General features: G+C 46.1%; 1 protein-coding gene and 1 non-coding gene across 12 annotated transcripts in view; both read left to right on the top strand.

Moving 5' to 3' along the window:
* TRRAP (transformation/transcription domain associated protein) overlaps window positions 1–8247 on the top strand; it is a 119633-nt gene extending 111386 nt beyond the window's left edge. For all 11 annotated transcript variants that reach the window (XM_047837443.1, XM_047837451.1, XM_047837449.1 and 8 more), the window contains exons 71-72: window positions 528–1583; window positions 8236–8247. In XM_047837443.1, coding sequence (XP_047693399.1) covers window positions 528–812 — 285 coding nt within the window. In that variant the 3' untranslated portion in view covers window positions 813–1583; window positions 8236–8247. The remainder of the gene's footprint in view (window positions 1–527; window positions 1584–8235) is intronic.
* On the top strand, window positions 7189–7294 carry LOC125154868 (U6 spliceosomal RNA). Its single transcript, XR_007147961.1, has one exon. It is a non-coding gene; the product is annotated as a U6 spliceosomal RNA (small nuclear RNA).
* Window positions 8248–10906: the final 2659 nt, after the last annotated feature.

The raw sequence follows: 10906 nt of genomic DNA on the forward strand, positions 1-10906 counted from the left end.
TTCCTGTCTCCACCCAAATGTGATCTTGTCACCAGCCCCCACCCCCTGCAAACCCCTCTGAGCCCGCCTTACCTGCTGTTTCTGCACAGTGCCCGTCACCACCGGGCATGTTGAACATTTCTCTGTTAGTACCAGAGCCCCATAAGGGCAAGCGGTGTTCACTCTAAGCTTCGGTGCTGGGAACGGGCCTGCCCAACCAAGCCCCTGTCAGGTGTGCAGGTGCTCATTTAAACGCTCGGCACCAGGAAGCAGCGTGACAGCAGCAGGTGCCCCTGGACACATGTGCCCCGGCTTTGCAGAAGACCAGACCAAACCCTGTGCCTTTGGGCCCTCGCTGCTCCAAGTGAGGAGGTGGTTTGTACCCCTGGGGGCCAGCCCCCCGCATCCGCCAGGCACACGCCGCGGCCCAGGTGCTGGGGCTGACCGGCCGCGACGGCTCACTGTGCTCGGGCTCCACCTCCTTAGGGAGCTGCCCCTCTGGGTCGCTCCTGGTTAATCCAGGATCGTCTCGTTCTCTCTTGGCACAGGTGGATGGCATCCTGAAAACCGTGCTTCGGGACGAGATCATTGCTTGGCACAAAAAAACGCAGGAGGACACCTCTTCTCCTCTCTCGGCCGCCGGCCAGCCCGAGAACATGGACAGCCAGCAGCTGGTCTCCCTGGTGCAGAAGGCCGTCACCGCCATCATGACCCGCCTGCACAACTTGGCCCAGTTCGAAGGCGGGGAGAGCAAAGTGAACACCCTGGTGGCCGCCGCAAACAGCCTGGACAACCTGTGCCGCATGGACCCCGCCTGGCACCCGTGGCTGTGAGCGCGCCCACCCTGCCGCCCAGAATGGGAAGCACGCCCGCCGGCTGCTGGGCCTCCTCTCTGCTTCACCCGCCGTGTTCACGGAGGCCCGACAGCGCGTGTGCGAACGCGGGTAAATGGAGTTCTAGAGGAGCTGCCTGTTACGGCGGCAGAGTGGAAACGTCTAGGCTTTTAAAATTCCCTTGTAGGAACCAGGACTCTCCGGTCTGGGATTTCTTTGTGAAACCTTTTTTATCGTACTCCTTCCTGCGTGTGAATGTACAGATGGAACTGTAGGAGACAATTCTATATCGTCCGTTTTTAACTCAGAAATGACACCTCACAGGAGCCTTGTGCTTTTGTACAGACCTTTGTAACAAGTGTACAGAAAACCCACTTTGTTAGAGAAAACAGGAAATTATGAACAAGTCGAGCTGGTTTTTCTCTAAGCACAGACTTTTATGCTGTACGTAACTGGCTCCGGGATCTCCTTGCGCATTGGATGTGGGTCAGCATGGCCTCGTCACCCTGCGGGGACGCCGTTCCTCACGCGGCGGATTCAGATCCCGCCGGGAGAAAACTGAGCTCCGGGGCGGCAGGTGAATCTGAGGCTTTTCATCGGCTGGCTCTTCGGACGCCTTCTTGACATTTACTATCATTGTACCAGGAAAAAAACCTTTTCCTTCCTAATTTAAAAAGAAACAGCAAGAAAAGTTTGTCCGTTCACTCCAGTCTGTCATGTTCACATTTTTATAAATATGAGCATTGAGAATGTTCTATCTAAATTTGTACAGTGTGATTTTTTTTTTTTTTTAGAATAAATATTTTATAAAAGGATGTGTCTGCTCTTACATGTATGGAAATGCTTGTTTCCTCTGCCTGAGCGTCCATCAGCCCCTCGGGGACCGAGCCCCCTGGGCCAACACAGCCATGCTTCAGGGTGGCTTCCTGGGGATGGACAGACAGGTGACGCCTGGGAGGGGTCTTGGCTTGGAACTTGGGGGTCCGGACCCACGCTCAGCGTCTTCTGTGATGGCGATGAGGCTGGTCCTGACTCCCGACGGTGTGAGACATGTCTGGGAATCTGGTCCCTTTCGGCTTGGTTTCCCCACCTCAGGGCGGCTGCCAAGGGACCTGTGTACGCAGGGGGGAGGCGGCCCCGCACCACCAGTGTGGTGTCCTTCCCCCTGTGCATCCTTCATCCTGTGGGATGGGGGTGGACGGTGCAGAATGGAGGGGGAGGCAGTTCCTGAGCACGCGGTGTAACTCCTGTCCGAGGATGAGAAACGGCGAAGCAGGACTGGGGAGGGACGGCAGTTGCTGCTTTAATTGGAAAATGAGGATTCTGGATTTTAAGGACTCGCTCCATTGGGAAGCGCTGCGTCTGCTGTGAGGACAGCTTCACCCAAGTCAGGGCCTGGCCAGCAAGACCCCTTCCAGGGCCAGAACTCCAAGCCCTTCCCAGGCATCACCTTTCGTTTACTCCTCGTTGTGCCCCGTTGTCCCCAGGCGAGCACAGAGGGGAAGCCTGCAGCTGATTTCGTGCGGTCTCACCACGCAGTCCAGTCCCAGGCATGTAAACCAGTGTGCCGTAAGAAGTGTAGACGATCGTGAGGGCTCCGGTTTGTGTGGGTGGCCGCAGGTGGGGCCGTTATACTGGGCGTTTGTCCTCAGAGGCAGATGGGTCCGTGAGCCCCGAGGGGGTGGCCCTCAGAGGACGGGTTTCCAGCTCAGAGTGGGGAGTAGCCCTTGGAGAGTCAGCCGGGGGGTGTGGTGGCTGCAGACGTGTGTGGATGGCGTTCGGAGAAGGGAAGTTGGTGTGCCGAGGGCCCCAGGTTCTGTGCCAGGCTCACGACACCGTGCCCTCCATGCTGTCCCTGGTTTCTAGGAAAGCCAGCCCTCGAACAGGCAGGAGGGTGTTCCTCAGCGGAGCTCCAGCTGGAAAGATCAGGGACCTGGAGTTGGGAGGCCAGAGCACGGGCTTGTTTATGGGGGCCACACGTGGCGGGTGCCCCTTGTTCTCCAAGCACTATTGCAAGGTAAGTGCTGTTATTAGCCGCTTATTAATTATCGGAAAATAAACATAAAATTCACCATTTTAACCACTTCTGAGTGTCCAGTTCGGGGACATAAAGCACATTCACATTGTCGTGTAACCCCCACCACCGGCGCTCTCCAGAACTTCCTTCATCTTGCCAAACTGAAACTCCGCACCCGTTAAACACTGACCCCCAGCCCCCAGCCCCCACCCTTGTTCTTTCTGTCTCTGGATGTGTCTAGGAATTTCCTGTAAGTAGAACCACATGGTATTTGTCCCGTGCCCGGCTTCCTTCCCTCAGCATATACATCAAGGTGCTTCTGTGTCGTGGCAGGTGTAAGAACTCCCTTTTTAAGGCTGGATGATATCGCGTTGCGTGGATATACCGGTGTTTCGTTTGTTCGTCCGTCTACGGACACCTGGATTGCTCCCATCTTCTGGTTACTGTGAATGACGCTGCCGTGAACGTCGGTGTGCAAATACCTGCGGGACCCCCGGCATTTGGGTCTTCCAGGACTACCCACAGAAGCGGAGTTGCTGGACCAAATGGTAATTCTGTTTTTAATTTTTTGAACGACTGCCGTGTAGTTTTCCGTAGCCGCCGCACCACTTTAAACCCTCGCCACTGGCGTGTGTACACGGGTTCCGGTTTCTCCCCGTCCTCGTCGACACTTGTTCCTTTGTTGTAATAACCATCCTAGGAGTGTAGAGTGGCGTCCACCTCCTTTGTGGCTTCGGTTTGCATTTCCCTTTGTGACTAGTGACTCTGAGCATCTTTTCACGAGCTTCCTGACCACTTGTGTATCTTCTTTGGAGGAAATGTCTCTTCACGTCTTTTGTCCGTTTCTTAATTCTGTTGTTTGGGTCTTTTTTTTAAGTTGTAGGAGTTCTTTCTGTGTTCTGGATACTGCCCTCCTTTTTTTATATTTATTTTGAGAGAGAGCGTGGGAGTAAGGAAGGGGCAGAGAGAAAGGGAGAGAGCGAATGCCAAGCAGGCTCTGCACGGTCAGCACAGAGCCTGATGTGGGGCTCAGTCCCACAACCATGAGATCACGACCTGAGCTGAAATCAAGAGTTAGACTGAACCACCCGGGTGCCGCTGGATACTAACCTCTTATCAGATAGATGATTTACTATTTTCGCCCACTTTGTGGGCTGTCCTTTCATTCTGTTGATAGTGCCCCTTCATGCAGAAGTTTTAAATTTTGATGTAGTCTGATTTATCTGGTTTTCTTTTGTTGTCTGATCCATTGTGAGTTTTTATATATGGTGTAAAGGGTTCATGAGGGTTCAACCTCATTCTTTTGCATGTGGATATCCAGTTTTCCAAGTGCCATTTGTTGAAAGACTGCCTTTTCCCCCATGGAATGCTTGATTTGACCATATAAGAGGGGGCTTGTTTATGGGTTCTGTGTTCTATTCCATTGGTCTGTATGTCTGGATTGATTGATTGATTAATTGATTATAATCTCTGCACCCAGCATGGGGCTCAAACACTTGAGATCAAAAGTCTCATGATCTTCCCACTGAGTCAGCTGCGTACCCACTATATATGTCTGTATGTCAACACCAAACTATGATTATTGCTACAGCCTTGTCATATGTTTTGAAATCAGGAAGTGTGAGACCTCCAACATTGTTCTTTTTTGAGGTTGTTTTGGCTAGTTGTGGGGTCCCTGAGGTTCCATATTAATTTTAGGGTAGATGTTTCTATTTCTGGATTTTTGTAGGAGTTGCTTTGAATCTGTAGATCATTCTGGATGGCAAAGACACCTTAGCAATATTAAGTCTTCCAATCCGTGAACCTGAATGCCTTTCCATTTATTTTGTGTCTTCTTCAATTTCTTTCAGTTTATGATTGTATAGTTTTGAGTGTATAAGTGTTTTGTTTTCATGGTTAAGTTTATTCCTATTTTATTCATTTTGATGCTACTACAAATGGAATGGTTTTCTTACTTTTCTCTTCGGGTTGTTCATTGTTCGCCTGTAGAAACACAACTGAATTTTGGTGTTGACTTTGTATCCTACAGCTTCAGTGAATTCGCTTTTTTAGTTCCAACAGTCTTTTTGTGCGTTTTTATCAGGAAGAAAAGACATTTCTTCCAAGATGGTGTTGGCATAAATTTTCTTAGGGGGAAAACCGTTTTAGTTGCCAGACAAACATGGTAAAAAGTCTGAAAAGATAGGTAGCTTTAGTTTAGATGGGGGAGAATAAGCTTGCAAAGGTGATGGGGGCACTTTAGGAGGGGAAACGAGTATTTTGATGGACACTTGGGCCCCTCTGGTGAATGAACCAGCTAACAGGGGCTGGAGGGGAGAAAAGGGTGAAAACCAGGGGGTGACAAACACTAGCTTATGAACGTCTATGAGTTGGTGCTGAAATTTTTGCCCATCAGTAGAAAAGTGAGAAAAATTAATGCATCAAAGTTGAGGTTTCTTATGGATAATCAACCATAGTCTTTTATCGTGAAAAGTTGTGCTGTTAAAATGTCCTTATGAAATGAAATGCTAGCGTTACAGATAATTGTTACTAATTTTTTATGTCATCTCTGACAACTAAAGAATTAATAAATATATGCCAGCCTAGGGGCGCCTGAGTGGCTCAGTCGGTTGAGCGTCCGATTTCGGCTCAGGTCATGGTCTCATGGTCTGTGAGTTCAAGCCCCACGTCGGGCTCTGTGCTGACAGCCTGGAGCCTGCTTCGGATTCTGTGTCTCCCTCTCTCTCTGCCCCTCCCCCGCTCATGCTCGCTCTCTCTCTCTCTCTCTCTCTCTCTCTGTCAAAAATAAATAAACATTAAAAAAATTTTAATATATACCAGCCTACTGATTATGGTCAGTATATTTTACTGGTCTATAAAACAGAAGAGTTTGGGAAATATGAGTCTAAACAAGTCATAATTATATAGGATTCTGTATAGTAGTAAGATAGTTCTTATCTTTAGCTTATTTTTAATTACAAAATTGAATGACAAGTCTAAAAAAAAAAAAAAGTGTGAACCTACGTCGTGCATACATAAAAGATGAAAAATCTTAAAATAACACCAAATATAATTCAGGACTATTTTTACTCCTACACTTCATGAATGTAGGGTGACAAAAACTTTTACGTCTTTTAGAATAACATGCATTATTTTTAGTCAATTATCTAGAGTTACTGTACTCATCTCAAACGTATCACAGTCTGCTTCCAAATGATATTATACCACTTCGCTTACAGTGCAATCCTACAACAGTAAACTTCTGTTTCTCCCCTTCCATTCTCTGTGCTATTGATATTATAATTTTTACTTTTACATACGTTATTAACGTCACAACACGTTATTTTTACACTAGGTCATACTTTCATTCTTATGTATGTATGTACATTAAGTAATCTCTACACCCAAACGGGGGCTTGAACTCACGACTCCAAGATAGAGTCACATGCTCCACTGACTGAGCCACCAGCCAAGCGTCCCTAGACCATACTTTCTTTTTTTTTCTTTTTTAATTTTTTTTTAGGGTTTATTTATTTTTGAGAGAGACACAGTGAGAGTGAGGGAGGGGCATAGAGAGAGGGAGACACAGAATCCAAAGCAGGCTCCAGCCTCCAAGCTGCCAGCACAGAGCCCGACGTGGGGCTCGAACTCACAAACCGTGAGATCATGACCCGAGCGAACTCAGGTGCTTAACCGACTGAGCCACCCAGGCACCCCTAGACCGTACTTTGTCAACAGGAGTAGTATTGTTCCCCTCTTTTGGGGGCTGATTTGATAAAAAATACCTAAAAGGCTCCTTAGGAAGATGGTATATATTTGTTTTTTGTTCTAACAATTTTTTGGTATGCATTTTCTTAGGTTTTTCTGTATGTAGGATTATGTTGGGTAGTGTTCTGCAGGGGTCTTTTGGGTATGATGGGTTTAGAGTTTTCATTACTGATCTTCAGTCTGCTTGTTCTGGTAGTATTGGAAGTGGAGTATTGGAAATGTCCCACACTTACCGTAGAGCTGTTTCTCCCTTTGATTCTGTCAATATTGGCTTCACATGTTTAGGAGCTCCGATATTTGGTGCGTGTATGTTTGTACCTGTTCTGTCTTCTTAGGGAATTGCCCTTTTTATCATTATATGCTGCCCTTCTCTGCCTCTGAAATAGTTCCTATCTTAAAGTCTATTTTGTCTGACATCAATATAGCTACTCCTGCTCTCCTGTCATTACTGTTTTGTGTGGAATACCCTTTTTCATCCTTTAACTTTCAAGCCGTGTGTGTCCTTCTATCTAAAGTGAGCCTTGTGGACGGCGTGCAGATGGACCTGGCTTTTTATCCATTCTGCCAATCTGTCTTATTATCATGGAGTTTAATTCGTTTACATTCACTCTTGTGCTTGCTTCGGCAGCACATAGACTAAAGTTGGAAGGATGCAGAGAAGGTTAGCGTGGCCCCTGTGCAAGGATGATACGTTTACATTCACTTTTTCAAATTAGTTAATCTATTTATTTATTTTGGGGGCGGGACAGAGAGGGAGAGAGAGAGAATCTCAAGCAGGCTTCACGCTCAGCCCAGAGCCCGGTCTGGGGCTCGATCTCACAACCGTGAGATCATGACCCGAGCCAATGTGAAGAGTCAGACACTGTGGGGTGGCCCAGTTGGTTCGGCGTCTGACTCTTGGTTTCGGCTCAGGTCATGATCTTGCAGTTTCATAAGTTCGAGCCCTGGGTTGAGCTTTGTGCTGGCGGTGTGGAGCCCGCTTGGGATTCTCTCCCTCTCCCTCTCCCTCTCTGCCCCTCTCCCATTCACGTGGTCTCCGTCTCTCTCAAAATAAATAAACTTTAAAAAATTTTTGTAAATGAGTCAGATGATTTACTGAGTCACCCAGGCACCCCTCATTCATTTACATTTAAACTAATTACTGACCAGGGAGGACTTACTCTTGCCATTTTGTTACTTGTTTTCGGTGTCTTAGAGCTTTTCTCCCATTTACCCGGTTACTGCCTTCCTTTGTATTCAGTTGGTTTTTCGTTTGTTTTGTTTTTCTGTGGGGACATTTTAGTTCCTTCTCATTTGCTTTTCTATATATCCTACAGATATTTTCTTTGTGGTTACCATGGGGATCACACTTAATACCTTAAAATTATCGCAATCTCATTTGAATTGATAGCGACTTCAACCATATACAAAAACTCTACTTTTTTATAGTTCTGCCCTCCATTTGTTGTTGATGTATCAAACCACATCTTTAAACGTTGTATATCCACAAACATAGGTTTTACACACTTGGCTTTTAAGTCGTGTAGCAAATTAAAAGTCAAGTTACCAAACCGAATCGCCATATTTGCCCATGTATTTAACCATTACTAGAGAACTTTATATGTTCGTGTGGCTTTGATTACTGTCTAGCACCCTTTCATTCCAACATGAAGGCCTAAGCTGTTTCTTATAGGGCATCTCTAGTGGTGATGAATTCCTCTGGCTTTTATTTATCCGGAAATGTTTTAATTTCTTCCTCATTTTGTGAAGTTTTGCTGGATATAGAAAATTTGGCTGGCAGCTTGTTTGTTTGTTTTTGTTTTTGTTTTTCTTTCAGCACTTTAATCATACCACTCTTCCAGTCTCCATGGTTTCTGCTAGGAAGTCTGCTGATCATTTTGTTAAGGATCTCTCATACACGGTGAGCCACCCTTGCTGCTTTAGAAGATTATGTCTTTGGTTTTCGACAGTTTAATTATAATGTGCCCCAGTATAGGTGTCTTTGGGTTTATCCTCCTTAGAGTCCTTGAGCCTCTTGGATTTATACATCCATGTCTGTCCTCAAATTTGGGAAGTTTTCAGCCATTATTTCTTCAAAGAATTCTCTCTTTCTCTCTCTCCTCTCCTTCTGGGATTCTCATAGTGCCCATTTTGGCCCCCTTGATGGTATGCTAGACAACGCTTAACGCTTAGCCTTTCTTCACTTTTCTTCATTCTGTTTCTTTCTGCTTCTCTGAGTCAGTGATTTCGAATGACCTGTCTCCCAAGTTCACAGAATCTTTCTATGTTCGTAAGCTAATGTTAAGCCTTTGTCTTATACTGTTTCTTCAAGAACCATTTCTGGGTCTTTGGGTTTTTTTTCCTTTATTTGAACCATGGTTTCTTATTTCTGCCTTGTGATATTTTGTTGAAAATTGGGCATTTGAAACATGTCCCAGTTTTCAGAGACTGGTTCTGTGCAGAGGAAGACTTTTGCTGGTCAGCACAACATGAGGGCTTAAAGGTGTGGGTTTTATCTGGGTGTGCATCATCCCAGGGCCTGTGTGTGCGCCTAATCCTTCCTGGAAGCCTGGCTGCTTTTAAATGCCTTAATTTCCCAGAAGCGCCTGGATGGTCAGTCAGTTAGGCATCTGACTTGATCTCAGCTCAGGTCTTGATCTCAGGGTCATGAGTTCAAGCCCTGCATTGGGTACCATGCTGGACTTTAAACAACGAATGGATCAATCAGTCAGTCAATGAATGAATCAATGAATCAGTGAATGACTTAATGTTCCTGAGAGTGCCACCCCTGTCTTCTCAAGCCTCAGATGCCCTATCGTGTTCCTCAATCAGTAACCTTGTGCCGGGTGTCTGCAGACAGTCCTGTTGTGGGTTCCACAGGCCATGCCTGCTGCTGCTTGCTGCTTCCTCTGCTCTGAGATTTGAGCTGTGCTGCTTTTGACTGGGCTCCAAGTTAAGGGACCCAAAGATCAGCCCCTCAGACAACCCTTGACAGGCTGCTTTGCTCTCTGGTTTGTAAAAAAGGGGGACCCGGGACCTGGCTGACACTTCCCCCAAATCGTGCTGTGCCACACCAGGGAGCACGTGGGGGAAAGGGCACGTGAAAACACCTTGAAATGTTCTATCATTTTGAATGTAGCTTTTTCTTGCCTGGGCATTTGCTTACTTGCTGTAGATTCCCAGAGCTCCCGCAAAGGTATTTCAGCCGGTCTCTGGTTCTTTGTCACGTGTCAGGTGGTGGGGGTGGGGGAACGGGCCCGGAGCTTTCTAATCCTCCATCTTGCTGACGTCACTCTCTAGGCCTTTCGTTTAAATTTGTTACTTTTATTTTATTTTAAAAAAAATTTTTTTTAACATTTATTTATTTTTGAGACAGAGAGAGACAGAGCATGAACAGGGGAGGGTCAGAGAGAGAGGGAGACACAGAATCCGAAACAGGCTCCATGCTCCGAGCTATCAGCCCAGAGCCCGACGCGAGGCTCGAACTCACGGACCGTGAGATCATGACCTGAGCCAAAGTCGGACGTCTAACCGACTGAGCCACCCAGGTGCCCCTAAATTTGTTACTTTTAAATTGAGGTATAATTTATAAAGGTGTAAATTAAAAATTAAAAAAATTTTAACCATTTATTTTTGAGAGACAGAGGGAGACAGAGCATGAGCGGGGGAGGGGCAGAGAAGGAGGGAGACACAGAATCCGAAGCAGGCTCCAGGCTCCGAGCTGTCAGCACAGAGCCCAACATGGGGCTCGAACTCACTAACCGTGAGATCGTGATGTGAGCCAAAGTCAGACACTTAACTGACTGAGCCACCCAGGCACCCCAAGGATTCACATATTTATAATGCACGTTTAGAAATCCTGTCCTGAGAATTCTAGTATTATGACACTATCATTTGAGCTATTATGGAATCATGTAAGTAACAGTGATAAAACTGAAAGAGGAAAATGGTCAAAATTGCCTTAGAAATTAGTGCTTTATTTATAGATTTTAACAGACTTAGTAACAACAAAAATTCTATATTAATACTACCTTCAAATAGAATGAAGCGGAATCATTTAACTTTTAAGATTCACATTTGAGTATTCTTCTGTTATTAATCATTATTTTGAGAAAAATTTTATCAAGATTCTAATTTGAACCCCGCTATATATACTCTCTGAACTAAAAGAGCAAGGAGGCTAAAAGAGAAAAAAACTGAAAATTACTTGAGTGCAGAAATAAAGCTACCTAGGTAAGGTCCTGGACCGTCCAGTTGCTGCGTTAGAAGGCAAATCACCACCTCGGACCATGTGGACAGAGGTGGAATCCAGCACCGGATGTAGACATTTCTATTGCCTGTGGAGTATGTG

The sequence above is a fragment of the Prionailurus viverrinus genome, chromosome E3, assembly GCF_022837055.1.
Source record: "Prionailurus viverrinus isolate Anna chromosome E3, UM_Priviv_1.0, whole genome shotgun sequence".
In the NCBI taxonomy this organism is placed as follows: Eukaryota; Metazoa; Chordata; class Mammalia; order Carnivora; family Felidae; genus Prionailurus; species Prionailurus viverrinus.